Source organism: Coloeus monedula, assembly GCF_965178545.1.
Source record: "Coloeus monedula genome assembly, chromosome: 2".
NCBI classification, from domain to species: domain Eukaryota; kingdom Metazoa; phylum Chordata; class Aves; order Passeriformes; family Corvidae; genus Coloeus; species Coloeus monedula.
In genome coordinates, this window is record NC_138782.1 from 30,998,706 (window position 1) to 31,021,778 (window position 23,073).

The following is a 23,073-nucleotide window of genomic DNA, read 5'->3' on the forward strand; positions in this document are numbered from 1 at the left end:
TTCTGTGAAAGCAGATTTTACTCCTAGCTCCTACAGACTATACTTAGAAGCAGAAGCACCTGCATATTACAATACAGCACCCTAGATATTACAATACAGCAGCCACAACCATATACAGAATATCTTTCATTTGTTAATACTGCAGGTTTACATCAAAATGCTTCTATTTGTTTCAGTAGCCTCCTGTGTGTAGAAGTTGTAGCAACGTCTGCCAGAGCATTGTAAAGGTTCATGGTTTGTGTACACAATGTCTTTGTTGTTTAGGCTCAGATTCAGTGAAACCTACATTCCAATTACATCTTTCTGTCCAGTGTTTCCTTTGACCTGGCTGTAGAGTTTCAGTCTTTGACCAGTATGAAAATATGAGGCAGAAAGGCATAACTGGAATTGAGGATGTCTGGATTTTGAGATATATTCCTTCTTGGCTACCGAAGATAACCATCAGCAGCAAGAACTCTATTGTGATCAAGAAATCAGTTAGTAGTTAAAATAGGCACAATAAAATGACTAAATATCTTCTGAAATGCATTGAGTCACAGGGCTCTCATGCCATACTTCCTTATCTCATTAATGCTAAAATGATTAAAATCCTATTATCCAACACCACTTAGTTGCATTCTGCTCCTGAAAGAACCAAGGTGGAAGAACAGGCTCATCAGTCCATTCCCATTCAGAAAAAAACTTTGGAAAGCACAGTAACCTAAGCCTTGTGCTACGTCCCATTCATTTCAACAGCACCTGATCTCTTCTGGCTCCAATTCAGCAAACTACTTAGGCACCTCTTTAAAGGATTTGCCTGTGTTTTTGCCTGAGTTCAAAAGCACATGAATATGTGTGTCGGGGGAATGGAGTGCTGGAAGACTGACACCTTCTTTCTGGATCTGGCTGCTAGATCTATCTGTTATCATCCATGAACGAACAGATCTTTGCTTCTGAGTACAAGAGCTATTTCCCCTCCACCGGAGTGCGCACATGTTTGTAGCTTTACCAAGAGAACAGTAAAAACACCGTCTTCTTACCGTCAAAGAATCCCCAAGGGCTGCTACAATTTTCACATCAGCTGGTTTTAGGGAATGCACTGCAAAGGAAAGAGATAACAGTTGAACCTGGTTAGGAAATAGCTATTTTTTTTCTCTACTGTGTGTGTGAAATACTCCATTGCACATTGTGATGCTCTGTTACGTTGTTTTTGCAATACCCAAGTGATAAATCAGAAGTTCTTTCCAGCTCATCCCCTGTGATTGTAGCACCAACGTACGCATATTATTCAGTATCTCAATGGTTAATGTTGCTACTGAACTGATATAAGAGCAAGGAGCAAATAACTGTAAGTGGCAAACAATATCCAGCACCAAAGTGAAGGTAAAACAATGCAGAATTACACAAAGCAGGAGCAGCACATTGAAGATATAAAAAGACTAAGGAGAAGACAGCATGAAGTTATTTGAAAAATCAAATATTGCAAAATTCCAGATGAACATGAATTAAGCTGTACTTCCAGTTTCTCTCCATGAGATTTAGGTAGAATATCTTATAAGCTATGTCAGCACTCGAATTTGGATTTTATCACAAATTATTTTGAAGTTCTCCACTGGCAGTGAGTTCAGTGAAGCTACTTAGTCAGAATGCTACCTTGCGTGACAATGTGGCATTGTATCTTTTAAGCATCTGCTGAAAAACATGACATCCTTTCTGAGCACTGTTTTTCACAGTCCAGCAGTCATTTCAACAAAAATTAACATCATCTTGAAGGACGGCTGAAGGTAATGCAACTTCTTAACATAAAACAGGCAAGACTACCTGAAGTTGCAGGAGGGGAGGATGGAGACCTGTCCTCACATAGCAGCTGGCTTCCATAATTCTAAAGAGAAAAAGAAAGCTGAATAGCATTTGGCTAGCAAATACAGTCAGTAGTAACTAGGATCTTCCCAGCAGAGGCCAGGTGGATAAACCAGAGCCTCTTTAGCATGTAATTAACTAGACAGGTTGCTCAATTCAATAGTCATATTCAGAGCTGCTCAGAACAGCACAGCGTCCTGTACTGCCAACAGTGCTGTCTGAGCACGTGTTCTTACAGGTGTTTCCAGAGGCATTTTGTCTAACTCAGGGAGTATGTCCCCACTCTGTGCCACACACTCAGCCTCCCAAGCCCCTTTGGCCAAAGACTGATTTCCCCTGTGCTGCAGAACATAACTCATTTGGTTACCACACAGGAATAGATGCAGCAGAATAACAGTGGGATGGTGATGTTGACACTTACTGGAGTTTGGTTAGGGTATGTGTAATTACTGTTCTTATATGTCCTCAGGAATGGCTGAGCCTACAAAACAAAGCAATCTGAATCAATGCAAAGCATCAGAGGAACACACGGAGATTTCCATTCTCCAAACTTCCGTTCTCAGACGTCTGTAGATGATTAGCAGCTTGATGCAAATAAAACCCAGGGATTAAAAAAAATAATAATAATAAAAGGCCTTTTAAAAATCTGTATAACAACAATGTAAATCTGGGCTATATTTTTATAACAGAAGTTAGAGAATACCCAGCTGTGTGTGTGGCTCACAAGAAGCTTGTGGCCCCACTGCAAGGTATTCCCAGTAACTCCTGCAGAGTTGTGCTGAGTAGTGCCATCATTGCTGTTTCCCCCCACTGAAGCTCTGTCAATCAGTGTGGGTACTTGATGATTTGATTAGGTAGGCCAAACACCCTTCCCCTGTGTTTTGGCCAGCTGTGATGTGTGACTGTGAAAAAGTTTACTCCTGCTTGCCCTCCATCATCTCCTGGGTAAGTGTTCATACTGCTCTTGGTGGCAGTGGCGCAAACTGTGTGGGGAAGAGCAGATCACCCTCACAGAGACAGAGCTCCAGGCACTGGGGAAAGACTCACACAGACTCCCAGTCACCCCCAGCACCTCCACATAAACACAGACATCCTTACCTCAGATGGACATTTGAGAACAATCTCATCTTCTATGGGCTGACTATCTGTCTTCTTCCCTACAGGCTCCAGCTGAGGGAAAAAGGGGAGTGCACAGAGGAAAAGCAGATGAGAATCAGAGAGCAGTGGGTGATGCTGTGCTGCCAGTCACTGGAAACCAGACAACTGCAGGGCACTGCACCAGTGCTGGCAGCTGCCTCCATGCACTGTTTCTTTGTGTGCTGAAGAGGCTAATTCCCATACACCTTGAATGGGGCCTGCTGATCAATGTGCCTGGCAGGCATCATCTTCCTGAGGGACAGAGCCTGAACACACCCAGCCTTAACATACCCCAAGATTTACTGGTGTGAGATGACTGGTTTAACAATTCAGGCGACCTTTCTCCATGTGATCACTCTTTTCCTTCGTAAACACTGTTCCAAGAGATATGGCTAGCTACCTAGTAGCTCCCTGAGGTTTTTTTGCTGCCAAGGCCAGGATGAAGTGAACAAGGAGGGACCAACACAACCTTTAAAAACCTTACCATGTTGTTCCACAAAGCACGTGCAACCTGGGAATGAGCCTTTTGGCTGAAGTGGAAACAATCTGGGGCAAAATATGAAGAATCTGGTGACCCCTCCTAGAAAACAAGATAGGTGCTGTCGCAGAGGCAGCAAACACGCAACAAGCTGTGCATTATGTCTTCTCTCTACCTGTGAGATAACCCAGCTGGCTCCTAAACAAAGTATCTGCAAAGGCCTCTGAGGCAAACAGAATTAAACCAGGCCAGAGAAAGTTAGTAACTCAGAATGAAGAAGCCTTTTAAAACTCTTTAATATAGTACTCCCAAAGTAATAAGGAATACAGACCATTGTGACTCTGAGTACAGAAATACATGGGCACAGATACCAACTGTGTTCTTTATTTCCCTTGAGATTTACACATTACAGTGCTTTGAAACGTGGGTTTTCATACCAAATGTCATTTACTGGAAAGGAGTTGATGTGTACGGAACTTAGAGCAAGTGCTTCCTGATGAAGACTCTGAACTACAATATCTACTTCACTGTTGTCCAAGTGCAGTGCCCCAAATCAAGGTCTGTATTCCTGTTGCCCATTATCTCCACTATTCCATAAACATTTTCTGCAGTTTCGGATGGTAACTGAATATAATAATTACTATGTCAGAAAACTGCTGGCTACATTTACAGCTAAAGTTTTGACAAGTCAAAGGCATTGCACCAGGATTTAATGTAGGTGTGGTTTTCTTGTTTTACCTGTGTTTTTGGCATTTCCATATTAGTCATAAATGGCTGCATAACCACTGTGAAATCATCCTTCGTGTCATACCTCCCACTCTCCACTAACTGGCGGGTTCTCTCCTAAAGAGTCAAGGAAAAGTCGTCATTGTTCCTTCTTCTATCTTCAGCTCATCAAGTTGTTCCACCCATTTACCCCTCACCCAGGGGTTGCCCCTCCCTCCTGCAGAAGCTCAGACATGACCATGGTTTTCAGCTTGTGCCAGGCAGCCAATGCAGATGCCTTTTTGAGACACTCATCCTGGTCTTCTTTGCAGAGGGGCAGCCTGGGAATGGCTCCCTGACAGGGACTGGCAGCCTGCTCAGGGATTAGGTTTTCTGTCAAAAAGATGTCCTTCCAGAACCACCGAAGTGTTTTTGGTTTGGCTGACATGCCGTGCCTGAAAGCTTGTTCCTGAGTTACCATGTTGTTTGGCTTAACCTGATTTCCAATAACATAACAGATCAAAAAACTGCTGGCTCTCTGCTGGCTCCCTTAATGACCACAAAAATACACTCCTTTCTATGGCTCTGTAACAATTTTTCTTCTCATCTGTTTTGTTGGTTTAGTGAAACAGAATTGTAAAGATCTTGATCCTACTTTTTTAAATCACAACTACAAATACGTCATTAGAATGAGTGGAAACTGTCCCCCACTTTTAAATTAGCCCATCTATGGTCCCCTTGATCAACAGAAGGATGACATTAAACTTCTAACAAATGCAATGTGCCTTACCTGATACTTTCTGTTAAAGTAGATCAACTTCTTTAATTCAGTGGAATTGTCCTTAGGGTTTATGACACAAGGGCACAGCATCCTGTGGAATAGGAGCATGGCACTGAGATTTGCTCTTCTTTTTCCCCCTGCTCCCGAGCTGACAAGCTGCAGGATTAAAAGCTCTGAGAGGGATGTCTTTGAAAGGCCATCGAATGAGAGCATTACCTCTCACCCCTGAGTTTCTGCACAGTCTCAATTCTTGAGCAGAAACACATTTATTGGGGATAAATTAATGAAAAGAAAGCGAGGAAAAGGCTCCATGCAAGCAAAAACCACACCATATGCCCATGGCAAGGTTTCAGCAGCAGGAGTGATCTCTGTGAGGAGGGGCAGGGCTGCCTGCTCTGGACACAGCTCCAGAAAACCAACCACAGGGCATGGCTGAGCCTCTCAGCCAAGCTGGTGGTGTCTCTGTGAAAACTTGCTTAAGAAAGGGCAGAAAACACCAGAGAAGGAGAGGAGAGAACAACAGCAGGAGCAAGGAAGAGGTGCTCCATGGCAGAACAGGCACTCTGTGGATGGACATGACTGAAGGACTCATGCTGGAGCACAGGACAAGAGTGAGCAGGAAGGAGTGGCAGAGAGATACCAGATCCAGACCCCAAGCCATGCCTCACTGAAGGGACTGAGGGTACCCTGCAGCAGTAACAAGGATGGAGGGAGAGGTTCTTGGAGCAAAGTTTAACCTGAGAAGGAGGGAGGACAGGTTCTTTAACTGCTCAACTTTTTTGTTTGTTCATTTCCCAATACCCGAATCAGCAATTAAATGTTTATGCTCATGGAAAACAAATACAATTAAGTTCCCCAAATCAGGTCTGTTTTGCCTGCAGTGATACGTGGTAAATAAGTGGCTTTCCTGCCTTTATTTTGACCCATGAATTTTCTTGCTCACAATCCTTGTTTTCTCCCCATGTTTCCAGGGTGGGGTGAATGAGCAGCTGTGTGGAGTGCTTGGCTGGCATGTGGGGCCAACCCACCACAAAAAACTACTCATAAGTACACTTGTGCAACATGGCTTGCTTCAGCAGAACTGTGCAAGCACCCCTCAAGATGGAGCTCCCACAAATTCATTCTAATCAGCTGAGAGAATCAGAGTCTACAGGATGTTTCACAGTGAGGCTGGTAGAGCACCAAAACTGTCACCCAGACTGATGCTGAATTCTCCATCCTTAGAGAGCCATTTTAACCTGAGACATTCTAAGATTCTGTGAACCCCAGTTGGTCACCTTTATCCCTCCCCTGAAGTTTTGGTCTTCCTAGCACGTGGATATTTTTCTTGGCATGTTCTGTCTTCCTGGGCATGTATCATCATTACTTGAGAAATCCAAATTAGAAAAAGGACTCCTTTCAAAAATCCTGACCATATGACCACAGTAAAGCATCCCTGAGAGAGCTCTTAGAGAAATACCTCTTACAGAGATGCAGTTGATACATGTAAAATATACACAGATCCCTGCCATGTCCAAACTTGACTTAATGGAGACCAACTAGCAGAAGATTTTACTTCCACAGTACATCTATATGAGAATAATACAAATCTAAATCGTGGTTTCAGAAGTTTCAGAAACGTAAGTTAGGCAACATTAGTAGAAACATCTTCTCTTCAGGTTGCTTGCTACTCTCAGAAAAAAAGAGACTACTTTCAAGATCAAAATCCTCCTTCAGTTCTTCTTCCATTCAGTGGAATGGCATTTATTATCCCACACAGGGTCTGCTTATCACCCTGTAAACTTGGCTTGCTGCCAGACAGGAAAATGTCAGCATGGCACCTGAAATGATGAAATGATGGAAAAGGTTACAGCTATCATGAGATAATATAATCTTAAAGGCTTCACTAACTATCCTTGTCCAATGATTAGGACCTTGAGATACCTGTGAACTCTAACCAGTAACCTTTGTTAAAAATAAGCAAACAAACAAATAAATAAATAAAACTACAACTGGCTACTGGGAGCACCAGCACCCTGAGTTTCAAAACCAATTTTCCACTGACAGCCACGAGAAAGCCCTTAAATCACAGCAAGAGGGTTGCATCTCTGTCCCTCTTGTAAAGCCAGTGGCTGCCTACATTCACAGGACAAGGTTATTCTCCCCATCTGTCCAGAAGAGCAGAGATCTGCTTTTCTGAAAACAAGCAGGCCCTGCCAGAAGCAACTCAGGGGACAATGCTGGACCCTATCTGAGTCACCAAAAGTCCACTGAGGGTGCAGACCTGCCACCTCAGTAGTGGACTAACACTGGCCTGAAAGGATTGTTGAGCCATAAAGCAGCAGGTGGCATAATTAAGCATCCAAAACAACTACTTGAGAGACTAATTGGAGCTAAAACTAATTATCAGCAATGAGATTACAGAGATTGAAAATTGCAGAAACAAGAGGGAGAGTTTTAAGTGCAGAAAAGTAAATCTGTAAATGCAACTAGAAAACCTTGTGTCTTAGTGTCTTCTCCACCTGCACCAAAGAGTGCCCAGCTGAGCTCTTTCTGCTCTGGCTTGAACTCACTTGCAGGTTAAGTGAGGAGTCAAAAATGGCACCTTCATAAGAAGTGGTAACAACAGGGCTCAGATACAGTGACAGAGAGAGCTTATTCTAAATGCTGTGTTGGAATCAAAATGTAGGTACATGCACATGCACATGCACAGAGAAAGATGTTTGGTGGTCTGAAATACTAGAACCTGTTCCCTTTACAACAAAACTTCCCAAGAAGACGTTGCAGCCTTCTGTGACAACACTGAGATCTGTAACATAAATCATCTGCAAACCTCATCAGCAGTTTGGGGCAGCTATTGTTTCCCGATGCATGCAGCTCCCGGAGGCTTTCTATGGAGAGCAACGTCACCAGGTTCACATATGCCCGTGGAACCTGCCAAGAGAACAAACAAATCCAGAGCAAACTCCTGGAGCACAGAGTGCTGCTTTTGTCCCTACACAGCCACAGCAAACCCTGGTAGCAGCCTGCTGATTGAAGCATCATGTATTATTTATAACAGAGGTGTTCAAAGTGCTTTCTCAATAATTAATCCTCCACACAAGCAATACCAAATTACAGCCCCTGCCTGCACTGCCTAGTTCTATTCTAAATGTTGATAGCTGGTCACTTGAAAATGATGGCTTCAAAAATGTCCAAAAATTTGTTATAGGTCCCAGCAAGACTCAGACATCTGCTAACTCTTCAAGTCCTCTCATCATTCTTACCTTTATGTGGAATATTAGAATCTCTCTCTTAATGACCACAAAAATATACTTATTTGCAGTTTAAAAAACAAGCAAAGCATTGTCTAGTCAATTAATATAGTTTTTTTAACTTTGTTATAACATTTTTTTTTATTATTTGTCCACAGCACATCAGCTAGAACTAAGAATATCCTTATTCCTTTGGTAAAAAACTTCTCCAGCCCTTTTTGCCTTTACAAAGATTTTCCTGCAAGCAAACACCTCTGCATACAGTAGTACTCTGCAGATGAAAGCAAGGAAATAAATTCTTAATCAATAATCAGTGACTGCTTTGCTAACAGAACAAAATCCCTACTCCCACATCCTAGAAAAGTTTGACTTACCTCTTTGTGAAGTAAGTCCAAAGCTATTTGCAGGTTGTAGGTGTAGTTTTCAGGAGAATGGTGTACCTGTTAAAGCAAGAGGTTTGAATTTTATTATTAGTTTATTCAGGCAGGGACAAGAATGACTAGCTAGAGTCTTTCACAGTAGTGTTCATGTTTCCTACTCTTGGGTCAAAAGTAACAGAGTCACAGGCAAAACTGTCCTGTTTCTGCTTTTCTTCCTTCCCGTCACAGATCTCTCACTGGCAAGAAAAGATCTGGCAGCCACTGGATACCAGTGAGGGTGAAAATTCACAGGGTATTATCAGACATCACAACATCCTCAGTCCCCGGGATTGCTTGGGCTGGTCTTAAAAGCATGGCTAACAACTTGCTAACAGGGGCCATATCTGGGAGAGAACAGTTTGTGTAAAAGTAAGTTTATTTCTGCTGTATGGAATATTAGAACATGTTTCCCATATGCTCCTTGCCTGCCACGAATAATAACTGGCAAAACTTAGGTGTTTATCTGGGAACAAAATCACTTCATATACTTGTCTTTCAGTGCCATAATTTTTTTGCTCCATTTTAGTGGTTTAAACACTCTAATTTTATTGTCTCAAGTAATCCAACATTTATTTTTTTCACTTTTGGAACTATAACAGTCCAATAAACTTTCTTACGAGAAATGCCTGTCTTATTTTCAGCCTTTTTTTCTCTCTCATTTAATTTCAAGCAGAAGTTCATTGAGAGCTCCACTTGCTTACTCTATAGAAGTAGACAGCTCAGATCCCTTACTCATTTCCTAAGTCACAGCTCACCAAGAACATTGTGGCTGGCACTATTTGTACTTGTGCGACACAAAGACCACTGTGATCCTTGGATGCAAACACGTTCTCTCCTTGTCACCCACCCCAGTCACATGAACAGGCACTTTGCGTTTGGGCTGACAGCAGAAGGTAGGAATGGTTAATTTGCTCCTTCCTTGTTTTATAACCATCTTACTGTGCTGCTTTGCTGTTCTTCCTGATCCAAAATGAATCATGGATAACGACAGTCATGTGCTCAACTGCCTGTGAGTAGGTAACCCTCATCACTAAGTGAGGAGTCTGCCACAGCCTTTCACCTCATCTACAGTCACACATACCAAAGGCTGGACACTGTACATATGTTACATATACACAATATGTACACATTACATATAACTGAACCAGCATGAGCTGTGCTTAGAACTTTTCCCATAGCACTGAAAATATTAAGAGACTACCAAGTAAGACTTAGGAGGGTGACTGGCAAAGCAAGGCAAAGAGGAGTAAAAGCTCTTGACCTTCTATCCACAGGAGATAAAGTGACCATGCAACAAAAAGTAACCCTAGTAAACAGCAAAACAAAATTGCAACAGTTATGTAATTTACAGGTGTTCTAAGGGTATCTCTAACATTATCAAAACATTATGCTGAGCCACCTGAAGGTCTCAGTACAGCTACATTCCAGAGCTGCACAATTCAGACCTACCTTACTTTGGCCTCACCCACCAAGTTCCTCCCTCTCACCCCCTGCAATGCATAAAGACTGGGTGACTTGACTGGCCCAGTTCATACTCCAGGTAGCAGGGAACTTACTGGATCTTCGCAGTGTTCGCAGAGGTTGTTTCCTCCTATGAAAAGTGTTATGAGCTTCCAGTCATTCTGGAAATTTATTCTCTACACAGAGGAGGAGATGGAACAGAAGTTACTAGTTTAAAAAAGAAAAGGAGGGAGATGCAGGCAACGTACTAAACACAAATTTCCCATTTCTCAGAGTACATGGCTATCATTCCCTGGGCATCCAGAACAAAAACAAGTTTGCAGTCATGACTGAAGATGTAGAAACTGCTATGATCTAAACCAGATTTATAATAGCAATGGCATCATGGAAAACTATTTGCTTCAGAAAACTATTGCTCAAAATCTACCTGTATGCTCTTCTTAGTAATATCTTGTGTATAGTGACTCCTCTTGCAGCCCTAGAAGCATATCTTCATGGCAAAAATTATGGTACGTGGTTTACTGTGTCATAAATAATGCAGCTATCCTGCTGGAAAACCCAGGAGCACTGTATATTTCAGCCTTGCTTTGAGACAAACTGCAAGGAACAGTGGGGCAATATTAACTCTATCTAACAATAATGGTAAAACATTACAGCACTTTTTTTTTCTCCAAGGATTTTGCAAAGGGACAGCTAGCTAAATCAATGTAATTGTGCTACAGTAAATAAGCACCTTTTTAGCTTTGAGGTAAGGTTCAAATATGCTTAGTACCATGTTGTGGATGTTGTGCTCAATATCCTTATGCTTTAATTTCAGTGTAAAACACCAGTAAAAAAAGCACCAATAGTGCATCAGCCTCAAGCTGTTTGAAAACATCTTTCTTCAAAGGCAGGAGGCAACATATCCCAGCTCATATACACCTTGTTCAATAGTTTGGTCTCAAAATGTACAAAATCAAAAAGAGGGGAAAATTTCCTCCTGCACTCAGCAAGTGTTTTTAAAAGAGGGGGGAAAAAGGATCTCTTAAATCAAAGATATATGACCTCTACTATGAGCTTGCTTTCTAGTCAGAAAAAACTTCACTAGCTAAATAAAAATGTTTATTAGTTAAATAAAAGATATTTCCATTAATTTCTGTTAACATTTTCAAGCCAATAAATTTGACAGACTAATGCCTAGAAGCCTTAAATGGTTTGAATGAAAACCATCCAACCCCTCATTGTTAGTTGCTGTTCCTTTTAATCTCACTTCAGATGCATCCATCAGATTGAAATCTTGTTTACAAGAAAGTGAACCAAAAAGGAAGGTACTGCAAATATTTTTGCCAATATCTACACACCAAAGTATTTACACTAAACACACACACAGATATCTTGAAGGCTTTTTGGCTGCTTTCCAGCTGCACAACTGGAAAGCCAAACTATTAAAATATAACTTAGGTCACTGATTGCATAGCACATTTGTCAAATTACAAATAGCAAACACTGAAAGGACGAACTGAGGTGGGAAATATGCAAGCAATCCTCAACCTAATGTGTATTTTACAGACCATTAATCAAATAAATCCTAACAATAAATGTGCAAGTCAAAAATCAGCTGATGACTAGATGAAAGAAAGGATTCATTTGTTTTTCTAGAAAACAGTCCCTTCCTCACTTCACATGTTCACTCCACATGATTTGCTACTTGAAAAGCTTGCCCTCAACATCCTAGCATGTATCATTTTTGCTGGAAAAACCACCTGCTTACAAGATAATTAACAGTACCACAGCAAAATCCTCACAGAGAAAAGGTTCTGTTATCTTACAGGGTGACACAGGTTGGAAGGGGAAGCATTTAGAGCACTTGCAGTAAAAATGATGAGAAGATTACAATTATCTTGGTTTGATAGTAACTATCATAGGCTGGTACAAATTCAATTAAGAGTCATTATAAATTTTTTTGTGCTGACTTACACTCTGCACTGAGAAGAATTACACTGTACCCTGCTTTACCTACAGCTTTAAAGTTTGGCATTCCCTGTTGAGATCTGCTCTTGGTCTGTTAGAAACTACTGATGCCATTCATTCTAAAGATATTAATGACATGTTAAACTCACTGAATCATTCTTCATGAGGTCCACCAGTTTCCTAACCTGTTCAGGAACACCGCTAAAAATAAAAGAAAAACAAAATCATAAAATAAATTTACAAAAATATAAAGAAAGAATCCTGCATAGATAGCAAAGCAAAGAGGAAAGCTGATGAATGGACATCAAACACCCCAAAACCCCAGAGAAAGTCCATTTTTAATTGAATGGAATATATGATATAGCCAACAAAGCCCATATTTTGAGACAGTGAAGAAAAAAGAAAAAAGAGAAAATAATTAGCATCCAACAGGCACTGGGCTACTTTGCAAATGCTGCATAGTTACTCTTTTACAAGCTATATAGAAAATGCACTTTTCTCTTCCCACCATCAGACAGATGCTATCAATAGACATAGCTCTGAAGCATCTGTGCTCATACCAATGTTATTATATAGCCTCAAGGCACTGAAGTAGGTCTTATAAGAACTGTTACCAGTGGAAAAAAAAGTAGAATATGAATTGCACTGAAGACAGTGCACAGCAATCTCTAGCTAATTCCCAGCTCTGGCAGACCAGGAATTAAACAATCCACAATTTTCTCAGTCTCTACACGAACTCTTGGTCCTGATGGACAAGCGGGCTTGAATATACCTCCTATAAAGTGGAGATATCTTTTGTCTGTCTCACAACAGGAAAGCTTTCTGAGTAGTGCTTGTAAAATGATGTGGCTTTCTTGGTTGAAAATGCTAGAGAAAGTATTGCTTTTGTTCCTAACTTATTTGACATAGATTAGAAACACTGCAAAGTCCTCATCACATTTCTTGACCTTCATGCTACAGTTAGGATAAAAAATGTCTCTGGGTTTGCCTATTAGACTTACTGTGCTCCTGCCAAAGTCCAGGGCTTGGGCCTTTTTTAGTCACAAGGAATTTTATAGAAAAAAATCAAATTTCTGTTAAAATTAAAAGTTTCCCTCTTACTCTGCACGAGCCCCTGCCACGGCCTGGTTGAATGCAGCATTGTTTGAATTCTCTTTTCCAGTGCCAATGGAATACCCTACCAAGGATGGGTTGAACTCACGAAGAATATCTGCAGGAAAAGACAGCACCCTAAAATATTGCTTCTTGCAGCAGGTAACAAATGAGGCAATAAAGATTAGACTTTAGCAAAAGACTATTATAAAGCTTTAGGAGATAGCTATCCAAAAAAATATTGACCTTTTAAGTATAATAAACATGGAGATTCATCACCATATGACCATTTCCCCGCCTTCGAGATTCCTGAATTTCAGTAATTCAGAGATCTCATGACCTAACATGACCATCTTGGCTAGCAATGCCATTTTGCCTGGTAAGCAAGGCTGGGTAACCATATACTCAGGCAGGAGATCCTCATGCCATCATGCTCTAACTGCAGACAGGTTGGAATCAAATCCTTTAGCCTGATGGCCCCAGATGTATTAACCCCAAAGACCCAAGATTCCCTTCTAGATCTTAGGTTACAAACCAGCCTTACAAACACCTCAGATGTAAAGTGTCCTGACCTTTAAAAAGCATGTAAAATCTGATCTTGTAATGTGATTCTGCTTCTGCCTAAAACAACTTACTCATACAGTCAAAATGGTTTCTTTAGGCTATGACCTAAGATCTTTGATTCATCTATCCCAAACACATTTTAGACAGAACTATAACCAGCAGAAGAATACTGAAACAACCAAAACCTAGGAATTACAAAATACATATTTAAGTCATGCACAGCATATTACAGCCTGGTTGTTATGCAACTTTTACTCAGCACTGGACATTGAACACAAAGGGATTGCTTGTGTCATGCTACACATTTTAACCCTTCTCTCCTGTCTCCTTTTATAACAGTAGGTATTCTAATAATAAACAGCACCACATACTTATGAAATTTACAGGAAAAGTCACTTACTTGGCAGTGTCGTGACTGTGCTTATGTTTTCATTTCCTCCAACACTGTTAAAAAGAAAGAACAGGAAAAAAGTGTTCCAAGGTACGATGGACTCGGCAAGGCAACGGACAAGGTAGGAGAGTGCGCCCCTTTGGGCTTACCACACATCTACAGAGCACACCCAGACTCTGGGGGCCTGTCCCCAGCGGGTCACAACATCAGAGACACTGTCAGCACCAGCAGAACAATCATATTAGAAGCCCTGCACAACAGCTGTCCTTCCAGCTCTCTCATGTGTTCTGGCACATGCTCAAACCTAGCTGAAAGAAATGCGATTTTTTTCAAGGCTGCCACCTTTGCTATTGTTGTACCTATTAAAATATTTATAGCTTCCATTTTTAGTTAACAAATCTAACCACAACAAAAAGTTCTAAAAGCATCTATTTCAGAGTGGTAAGTAAAACCAGTACCTTTTCCTTCCCCCATTGCCTTCCCCCCTCTCCCATTTCACTCAGCTTGAAGAATACTACTAGACTGGTGAAATTGACCATTATGTCTGTGTGCTCCTTTTTCTCCTTCATGCTCAAGAAAATACTAATAGACTTGTTGCAAAAAAAATGTCAATAGATTACTATTAAAGATAAAAATATTAAATGTTTGTTTTAGAACACCTCTATTGTATCCCTTTAATGTGGAACAGATTTTGAGGTGCACTAGAACCATCCCTGGAAGTGCTTGAGGCCAAGCTGGATGGGGCTCTGAGTAACCTGATCTAGTGAAAAGTGTCCCTGCCCATGGCAGAGGGTAGGAAGCAGATGAACTTTAAGATCCCTTCCAACCCAGGCCATTCTACGATTCTGTGAATATATCCAGACTTCTTCTAGAGTTACAGTGGCTTAAAAAATGATGAACAGAAGATCAGCCTGACAAGTTTGGTGTTAAATCATGCAGTTGCAGATTAACACGTGAACGTGATTGCCCTTCTTCAGAGCCTTTTTAATGTGTCTAACAACATGCTGCATATGTAAAAGCCTGTATCGACTCATAATTGATAAACTGTTCTCCATGATGTAAGCAGTACTTAAAAGGATCAAGGAAAGAGATACTACATATGAAACAACAGCAGAAAAGATTTTTTTGTAGACCACCAATTTTAAATGAGACTAATGGGTGACGTGGGCCACACTGGGCAAGAGCAGACAGGATACAGAAAGAGCAGGGACAGAAATGCAGAATGGGCAAGTGATGTAATGGCAATGGAGTCTAGAGGACCCCTTTCCAGGATCTCCTACAACTGTGAGATTGGAAAAGAACTTCTTAACAAGAACTCCATTTTCCCACGTATCCAGGTCAATTCCAGCCATGCCACATTGTACTCGAGATAGCCACTAGTTTGAGTATTTTCTTTATCATGAGTAATAGTACAGCCATGTGCCTTCATGCAAAATGTGACATCAAATCCAGTTTCCACAAGCCTCCATTTGCTACAATAACAACTATATAGGTCAAAACTGAAGACAATGGATTCTCTCCCACTGGGGGGAAAATTCCTGCAACTCACCTCCAAGAAAGACCTCGGTACTGAGTCAGGACATCCAGAACATCGTGGGGTTTGGATCCTGCCCCATTACCTGCCTGGAAGAAGAAGACGAGTTCACCTTCAGAAAATAAGCATTGCTACAGTAACTAGTTCTCTGACTGATCCTAGTGAGAATAATTAAAAAGCATATTAATGAAGGAAGCTATGTCATCTTCCCAAAATAGAACAGATCCTTGTTCTCAAGAAGATCAAAGGCTGAAGGTATTTAAGTGTGTTTCAGTGAATTACCCTCTTCTACCAACTTTGTGATTAGATCAAGTGGGGAAAAATTACTTGAGAATGTTCAAAATACCCATATAATTCTAAATTTACATAAGGAGTAAATAAGATAGCAGTGGTCCTGAATTAATTCATTATAATGTTCCTCACATTAAAAAGTTGTACAGTGATTTTACATCCTTCCCAGTTTCTCCAAGGAAAGACTACAAGGATTTAATGTGATAATTAGCACAGAACACATAGGAAACATGAATTATGACATGAGCAGTGAAGCAGTCACCACTGATTGGAGAATCATGCCACTGTAGGGGTAATGAGCTTACACAGTACCAGGAATAATGCTAAAATAAAAAAATTCCCAAGGTAAGTTACACTTGACACATCTGGTGTTCTATTGCAATTTTAATCATATATTTAGTTAGTATAAATTACTATGGCTTTATAGGCTTTGGTATTATCATATATATATATTTATCATATTACATAGATATAGAGATACACACAATCAGCTGCAGAACTTTTTCTTTCTCTTCATGCTGCTTACTGATAGCTTTCAGTCCCAATACCTTGGGAGCTGCTAAAAATGAGTAAAGGAAAGCAATTGTTGCAAGTCCTCTCTAGCAGACTAGTTTTGCTGCTGCACAATCTAATCTTACATCTCTTCCTTGTGTGGCACTCTTGTGGACTTTAAATGGGAACTGTGCACTCAGATTAGACTCATGATCTGATTACCAATCAGCCAGCCAAGGTGGAGTATGGAAAAAAAAAAATGTGAAAAATGTGTTTGGCTCAATAGGGCATAACTGTACATATTCCATTTCCCAGGTTAAAAAATAAGAAATTTAATTGCTAGCTTTATCAGTGGCTATCCAGTGATCTTTACTTACTGTGAGTGAATCTCCCAGGCCAGCAATCACCCGAATATCTGCTGGTTTCAAATTATGAACTGGAAAAAAAAATAAAGGTAGCATAAAGGAAAGAAAGAAAATTACAAATTATGATGGTTATAAGAAGTTTTCCTCAGAATAAATATAATAAAGCATTACAAAGACAGTATTTTTAATATTCATGACAGCATCAGCTCAGAATGACAGAGACTGATAGGCATCAAATCAGAAATGATTCTTGGTACCATAGCTGGGCAGTAGCTACAGAGACAAAGGAGGCAGCAAGACTTCAGTCTTGCATTTGTTTGTCCTTGAATTTCTTTTAACTGGTGAAAATGACTGAAAAGCAGGCAGAGCTCTGGTGCCAGCACAGGGTGGATATTTGGCACCATCACAGCTTCTGAGGAAAGACAAAACCTACCCAAGGACAGAACTCCATAAGGGTTTTTGTACCTCAGACTGCATTAACAAGAGCCCCCTACAGTTTTTCCACCCTGGGAGTGAAAGACCTGACTGCCTCCTATCTTTTCCACTGTCACTTCTTGGTTTGTACACGGAAGACGCAGTCGCATAAACTTGCATCACCCTCGAGGTAGTGAACTCGCATCTTGCTACACAACCACTCATATTGTTCCAAAAAGGCTCTTAAAAGCCACAGCCAACAAAGTGCACTTCTCCAGAGCTCCTGAGCAAATCCAGCTCTATTCTCCTTCTGTCATCAAATGAAGTAGCTCTGTGACAAAAAGGCTTAGTACCATACCTGAAACCGGAACCGTATCAGAGGGAACCCGGTCAGTACAGGGAATATTTGTTCCATAACTCCTCTCCTGCAAAGACAGGGCGAGATTTCGCATCAGTCTCACTGTACTCTGGGCACGATAAACAATTTACGTCTCAGAGCATTAGATTAATGAAATCCCCACGTACTTTGCATACAACTACCCAGCAGGCCTGCCCTCAGAGTGCGCCTTCTGAAGGTGGACACGAGCTCAGCCTGCTCGGAAGTCGTGCGGCCTTACGAGAGCAGCACAACTCTTGCCTACCTGTGGGGTCAGTCGTTTTAGACTCTGAGCCATGCTGTGCTCAGCTATGCAACATTGGGTGTGCCCATACCCTGAACAACTTTTGCAAGAAACTGACCATCTCTGGAATATCCTAGCACAAAACCATACCTCTGTCAGCAGGCCATGAGCCTGCCTTCTCCATACGCAGTGCTGTATGTGCAGCCAGGGATTTGCCCTCCTGGCTCTTTCGGGTTACAGTCTACTGACAGAAATACCCCCAAAGTCTACTGTTAGTGAAGGGCTGACCATCAGTATACCAGAGCAAACCACCACACAAGACTCAAAGATGTGCTTTTGCTCCAAATCTCTCTGCAGAATTCCTTAAGTAGGCTAACTTGCCTCAGGAAAAGATACTTGTATGTCTTGTCCCATTGTTCTGGATTGGGCCTTTAATTTTTAATTTAAAAACCCAACAAAACAACCACAAACATAACACAGTATTGCTCCTTACCTCCTTAACACCTCCTTACACTACAGCTATTTCCAAAAACTAGAGTGGTAGGTACCATTGCCCCATGGAGAGGTCTGTACACCCTAGGTAACTAACAAAACAGATGACACTACATTAAAATGTGAGCAGAAATGCATATTACAACTCCAGTGATGAACAGGCCATCTTGTCTAGATGTGGCCCAGGCACTGTGTTCTGAGGCATGAAAATGAACATTATCAGCTCACTTTGTAACTGCTTGAGAACATCAACTTCTGCTCAAAATCGAGTACTCTGACTTATAAAACACAATCATGGGTCTTTTTCTCCACACTTCTAATCTGAAACTACCTCACAAAAAAGAAAAGAAAAAAAAAGGAAAACCCATATTCTTCAGTTTTACTGTGGCATAAATAAGATGAAATCATAAACACAGATGAATCACTGTGTAAACACAGTGGTTGGAACTGATCTAGTTTCTTCCATGGTAGGACTAAACAGCTCCATTTTCACTGTCTTCTTATCCCAGGAAAAATAACACTTTCATCCAGATGTTTAACATAGGCTCTTCCAGTGAAGGCAAGACCCACTTCAGGCTAGTTGAACGCATCTACCTTACTCAAACTCTACAGAGCCCACCAGGGAGAAAATGTGATATTAAACTGACTATTTAGTCAAGCATGGAAGTAAAAAGTTGGAGCTTTGCATTTAGTTTTCTCAGGTAGCACTGTTTATTTAGGCTACAACCCACTCTAACCCACTTGCCCCACTCCCTGGAATACACTCAGTCCATCTCATGCAAACAGTCCTACTGTACCTGAGATGTTTCTCTGGTGTTTGATGTCCTCAGGGAAGATGAGTAGTTACTATTTCTATATGTAAACAAATACGGATTTTCCTGCAGAGTGAAGAGAGTATGTTTACCAATGCTAGTGGAAACACAGTCAGCTGATGTTAAAGTCTTCTGGCTATATTTTACGTGAGGAAAAAAAACTTTACAGTATTAATTTTTGAATGAACATTGCATTAGTGAAGTAAACCAGGTTAGACTTGAAAGTTAAGCCCTGGTCTGAAGCCCGGTCCTAGGTATGCTCTAGGCACAGCACCACTTCCTGCCTTAAACCTAACATCAAACAAAACATAAAATTCTATTTCTTTGATATTTTAATTGCTGTTCAGAAGCTTTTGGATGCCAGTAGTATTTTATCACTATCAAATTATTGAAGTCAGAGCTTAAATGCAAAAGCATTCAAGAACCTGCTCTTTCAACATGAGATGCTCCAGTCCTGACTACTGACAGCTCCAGGGACTGAATGAGTAAAATCTGGCAGCAGAGGCAAATCTAGAAAAGCTAGAGTATATAAAATACATGGATTCGATTTTATTGGTGACACAGATTTGAATACTGATAATGAACCTCGTACCTGCAATTAATAAATTCAGATTAGCTAGACATATTTTGAACCAAAAAAATATCTGACAAAGATGATTCAACTAAATTTTGTCAGAAATTCTTTTTTTCAGAGTTTCATCTGTAGAAAATAAAGACTCTGTGTCAATGAACTTTAGGAACACTCAGTTTTTAACAGTGCAATAACTTGGGCAAGAGCACATTCCCAAGAACTTCAGAAAACAACAACAGTATTTGAAAACTTGGAAATTCTGCAAAGAGTAAATAAAATCACAGAATAACAAGGAAGCCCTTTTACCTGAGATGGACACTGGACCTGAACAATTTTTGTGACACCATAAGGCTGCTTCTGTCCAACTGGCTGCATCTAGAATGGGAGAGAACAGAGGAATTGTACACATGCTGTGTGTGGGAAGGAAGGGAGAGCAGCAGCAATGTGAAGGCTCTAGTGCCTGGAGTTTTCCATCAGGCTCATATACATATATCTAAAAACATATATTTAAAAATTTATTTTGCTTATGATAAATATTTATCTAGGCACAATATACCACACGTATACCTTCCAAAGCAAGGAACTGAAAACAAGTCCTCTCACGCGAGCAGACTCTCTTCCCATCACGACTAAAACTTCCATCCGAACATTAATTCAGCTTTTGGGAATGTTGACTCTATAAGTGTTGATAGTTTACCCTACCTTTCAGAACTGTTTCATTATCTACACTCTCATACATGTTAGGCAACACCAAAAGGTGCATTCCAACTCCATACAGAGACTTAATAACATTTATGTTTGTTGACCTTCTTGAAACAAGATGGAGAGGGGATTATTGTAATGAAAAATTATGGAATTATTCAGAAAATACTGACAGCACAAAGGGGCAAATACCAAAAATAATCACTTCACCTGTTCAGACAGCTTGCTGAGTGCTAATTAAATTGCAATCACACACTGAGGAATTGGCTGAGGGTTTAGATCCCTCAGTGCATGTCTGCTCAGCTTGGCATCAGCAGCTGCCAGGACCAGCAGCCTACACAAGAAACAGGATGGAAGGGACTAGAAAATACAACAGCAGCAGGCTTGATGTCACCAATACACTCTGGGCAGGAATGCTATATTCTATTTTGATTGTTCCATCAACAAAAACAATGGGAAAATTCAGAGAAATAGAGAAGAGGCTTACAGAGTTTATATTCTTTGAGAGAAACATTTGAAGAAACAGTCTGCTTTTTTGAGACAGGAGGGGGAAATAAAACAAATTTCCCCAAAATAAGCAAAATAATGAAGCTCAGAGGAAAGATACATTGGGATGCTTTCCCATCCTCCTAGGATGAAACAAAGTAGCTATTTAATTCCATTCTTAAAAGAAAATATACTTCCAACACAGAATCATCCCACAAAACATGGGATACCTACAACATGGTATTTCTTGACCAGAAATTAAGATCAAACAAGTATTAGACACTTGCATGTGTTGGGAGTTGGGTGACAAGAACAAATTTCTCGAGAAGGCAGTAAGTTCAAGCTGGCTCAGCCACCCTGTTCTCCCAGCAAAGACTGACAGCTCCCGCGCAGCTCAGCTGCCCGGTCCTGGTCAGGGAATGGGGCACCAGGGCTGTACGGTGGCCACCAAGCCTCCCCTGAATTGCAGCACATCTGTCATGCAGGCCACTTAGTGTGTGGGTCTGCCCTGGTACTCAGCAAGGTCTGAGGCAGCACAAACCCCTGAACACAGAAGAGAGGCACAGGCAGCCTCCTGCCGCACTGTTCCCGTGTGGGTTCTTGCCTGGGTTTAGTTTCTCTTTTGGTTGCATGATAGGGTTGGGGTTTATTTCTGTTACACAAAAGAGTGTCAAAAGACAAGAAGCTCTTACTCTTGTGAAGTTTTTTACATACATGAATGGAGCTTTGCCCTCAGATAAATGGCCAGAGGTAAAATTGATTAATTTTGACAAATGCCTATGATCAGGCTCTCTGTGGTAAACATCGAAGCTGTCCAAGTACACAGCCAACCTCTCTCAGCTTTTCCAATGTCATTTAGTTGACTGTTCTCTGGTGTGCTTTGCAATTGCTGATCCTAAAGAGTTGGAACTGTGCTGGTGAAATATGCAGCCCTGCCTAGGACAAGCCCTTAGGATCTGTTGGCTCAGCTCCTTCTCTGCCAGGCTGCAGTGCAGCCCTAAGGCCAACTGCCACTAGATTTTCAAGGTTTTGCCCTTTGGCCAATAAGCAGGTAATTATTCCAGGAAAGAGGCTGGTACCAAGCTTCAAAACAAGGTAAGGACAGCCTGGCAGAGAGCAGAAGGGAAACCTCTGAATGCAGTTTTATTCTGCTGTGTTTTCTGCAAGCCAACTGATTTCCAATCAGCTCCCAAGACTGCGTTAATAGGTTGTTTTTTTCTTAGTTTTCAAAGAAGTCAGCATAAACTGTTGGCTGGATTTCCCAGTAGAACTGGAGTGACCTTTATGAGGTGAGGACACCTGCTAGTCCTTTTTATGCTGAACTTGTCTTTCATATCTGCTTTTACATTGTGGCAGAATACAGGCAGACAAGACAATCACAGGCAGACAAAGAAACAATCCTGAAAGGCCCCTTTCTGATGACTGCCAGATGTACCATGAAAACTCCACTAAATCAAAGAGAAGTCAGGAAAAAAGATGGCAAAACGAGTTGAGGGGAATGTTACCATTCCTGCAGTCTTTCTTCAAACCAGTGGCAAGATGTGGTTTTGCCACATTTTGCTCTTCCTCCAGATTACCTAGGCTGTTCCCTCACTAGAGGAATTGCCTCACACTGAGAAAAAACACTGAAATAAAATGAAGTAGGTATTTGTCTCCTTTATGACAATGTTTTGGTCCTGGTGGCTCCACAGCATGCTCACCACCCAAGTCTGGGTAACTGGCCCTGCTGCAGCCAGCCTTAAAAGCACAGCCTCATTTTGCTTATGGTTTTTCATCTCTGCTGTTTCCACAAAATGCTCCTGGGAATTAGAGTGACAAGAAAAGAGTAACATGCCATCGAATGGGTTGCTCAAGAACAGAGCACAGGAGGACAAATAAAGTCTGTGCAGAAAAGGTTAAGAGACAGAAGAATGAAAGAGAGGGCATCTATTTTATCATGGAAGAACTGAGGTAGAAACTGTGACATCATCACAAGGAATATCACAGATAACAGCAAAGGAGATAACAGCATGGCTGTACCAAGGTTACCACTGCAACATCTTATCAATTTTACCTCCTTGCCTCCTACTAACTAACTAAAGTCATACTAACTCTAACTAAAAGATAATGTATTTTATTAAAGTGACTGCACTGTTCTTCTAGATATATCATCCGGTGGAAGAGAAGCCTCTTCCTGCAAATTCTGCTTCTTTAAATGATCAGGGCTACAACAGCATTATTACTGCTTGAATTAGCATAAAAGAA

At 41.0% G+C, this 23,073-nt stretch overlaps 1 protein-coding gene across 1 annotated transcript in view; it reads right to left on the reverse strand.

Annotated features, from left to right (window-relative positions):
• Positions 1-23,073, reverse strand: part of PLB1 (phospholipase B1) — a gene marked incomplete at its 5' end in the record, with an annotated part of 78,868 nt that overhangs the window by 37,103 nt on the left and 18,692 nt on the right. Inside the window, 18 exons of the mRNA XM_082303313.1 lie at positions 1,020-1,078; positions 1,801-1,861; positions 2,261-2,320; positions 2,938-3,009; positions 3,461-3,556; positions 4,193-4,297; positions 4,950-5,031; positions 7,753-7,853; positions 8,548-8,613; positions 10,149-10,229; positions 12,153-12,204; positions 13,105-13,213; positions 14,060-14,103; positions 15,600-15,673; positions 16,745-16,803; positions 17,505-17,571; positions 19,056-19,136; positions 19,948-20,016. Coding sequence (XP_082159439.1) covers positions 1,020-1,078; positions 1,801-1,861; positions 2,261-2,320; positions 2,938-3,009; positions 3,461-3,556; positions 4,193-4,297; positions 4,950-5,031; positions 7,753-7,853; positions 8,548-8,613; positions 10,149-10,229; positions 12,153-12,204; positions 13,105-13,213; positions 14,060-14,103; positions 15,600-15,673; positions 16,745-16,803; positions 17,505-17,571; positions 19,056-19,136; positions 19,948-20,016 — 1,338 coding nt within the window. The remainder of the gene's footprint in view (positions 1-1,019; positions 1,079-1,800; positions 1,862-2,260; positions 2,321-2,937; positions 3,010-3,460; positions 3,557-4,192; positions 4,298-4,949; positions 5,032-7,752; positions 7,854-8,547; positions 8,614-10,148; positions 10,230-12,152; positions 12,205-13,104; positions 13,214-14,059; positions 14,104-15,599; positions 15,674-16,744; positions 16,804-17,504; positions 17,572-19,055; positions 19,137-19,947; positions 20,017-23,073) is intronic.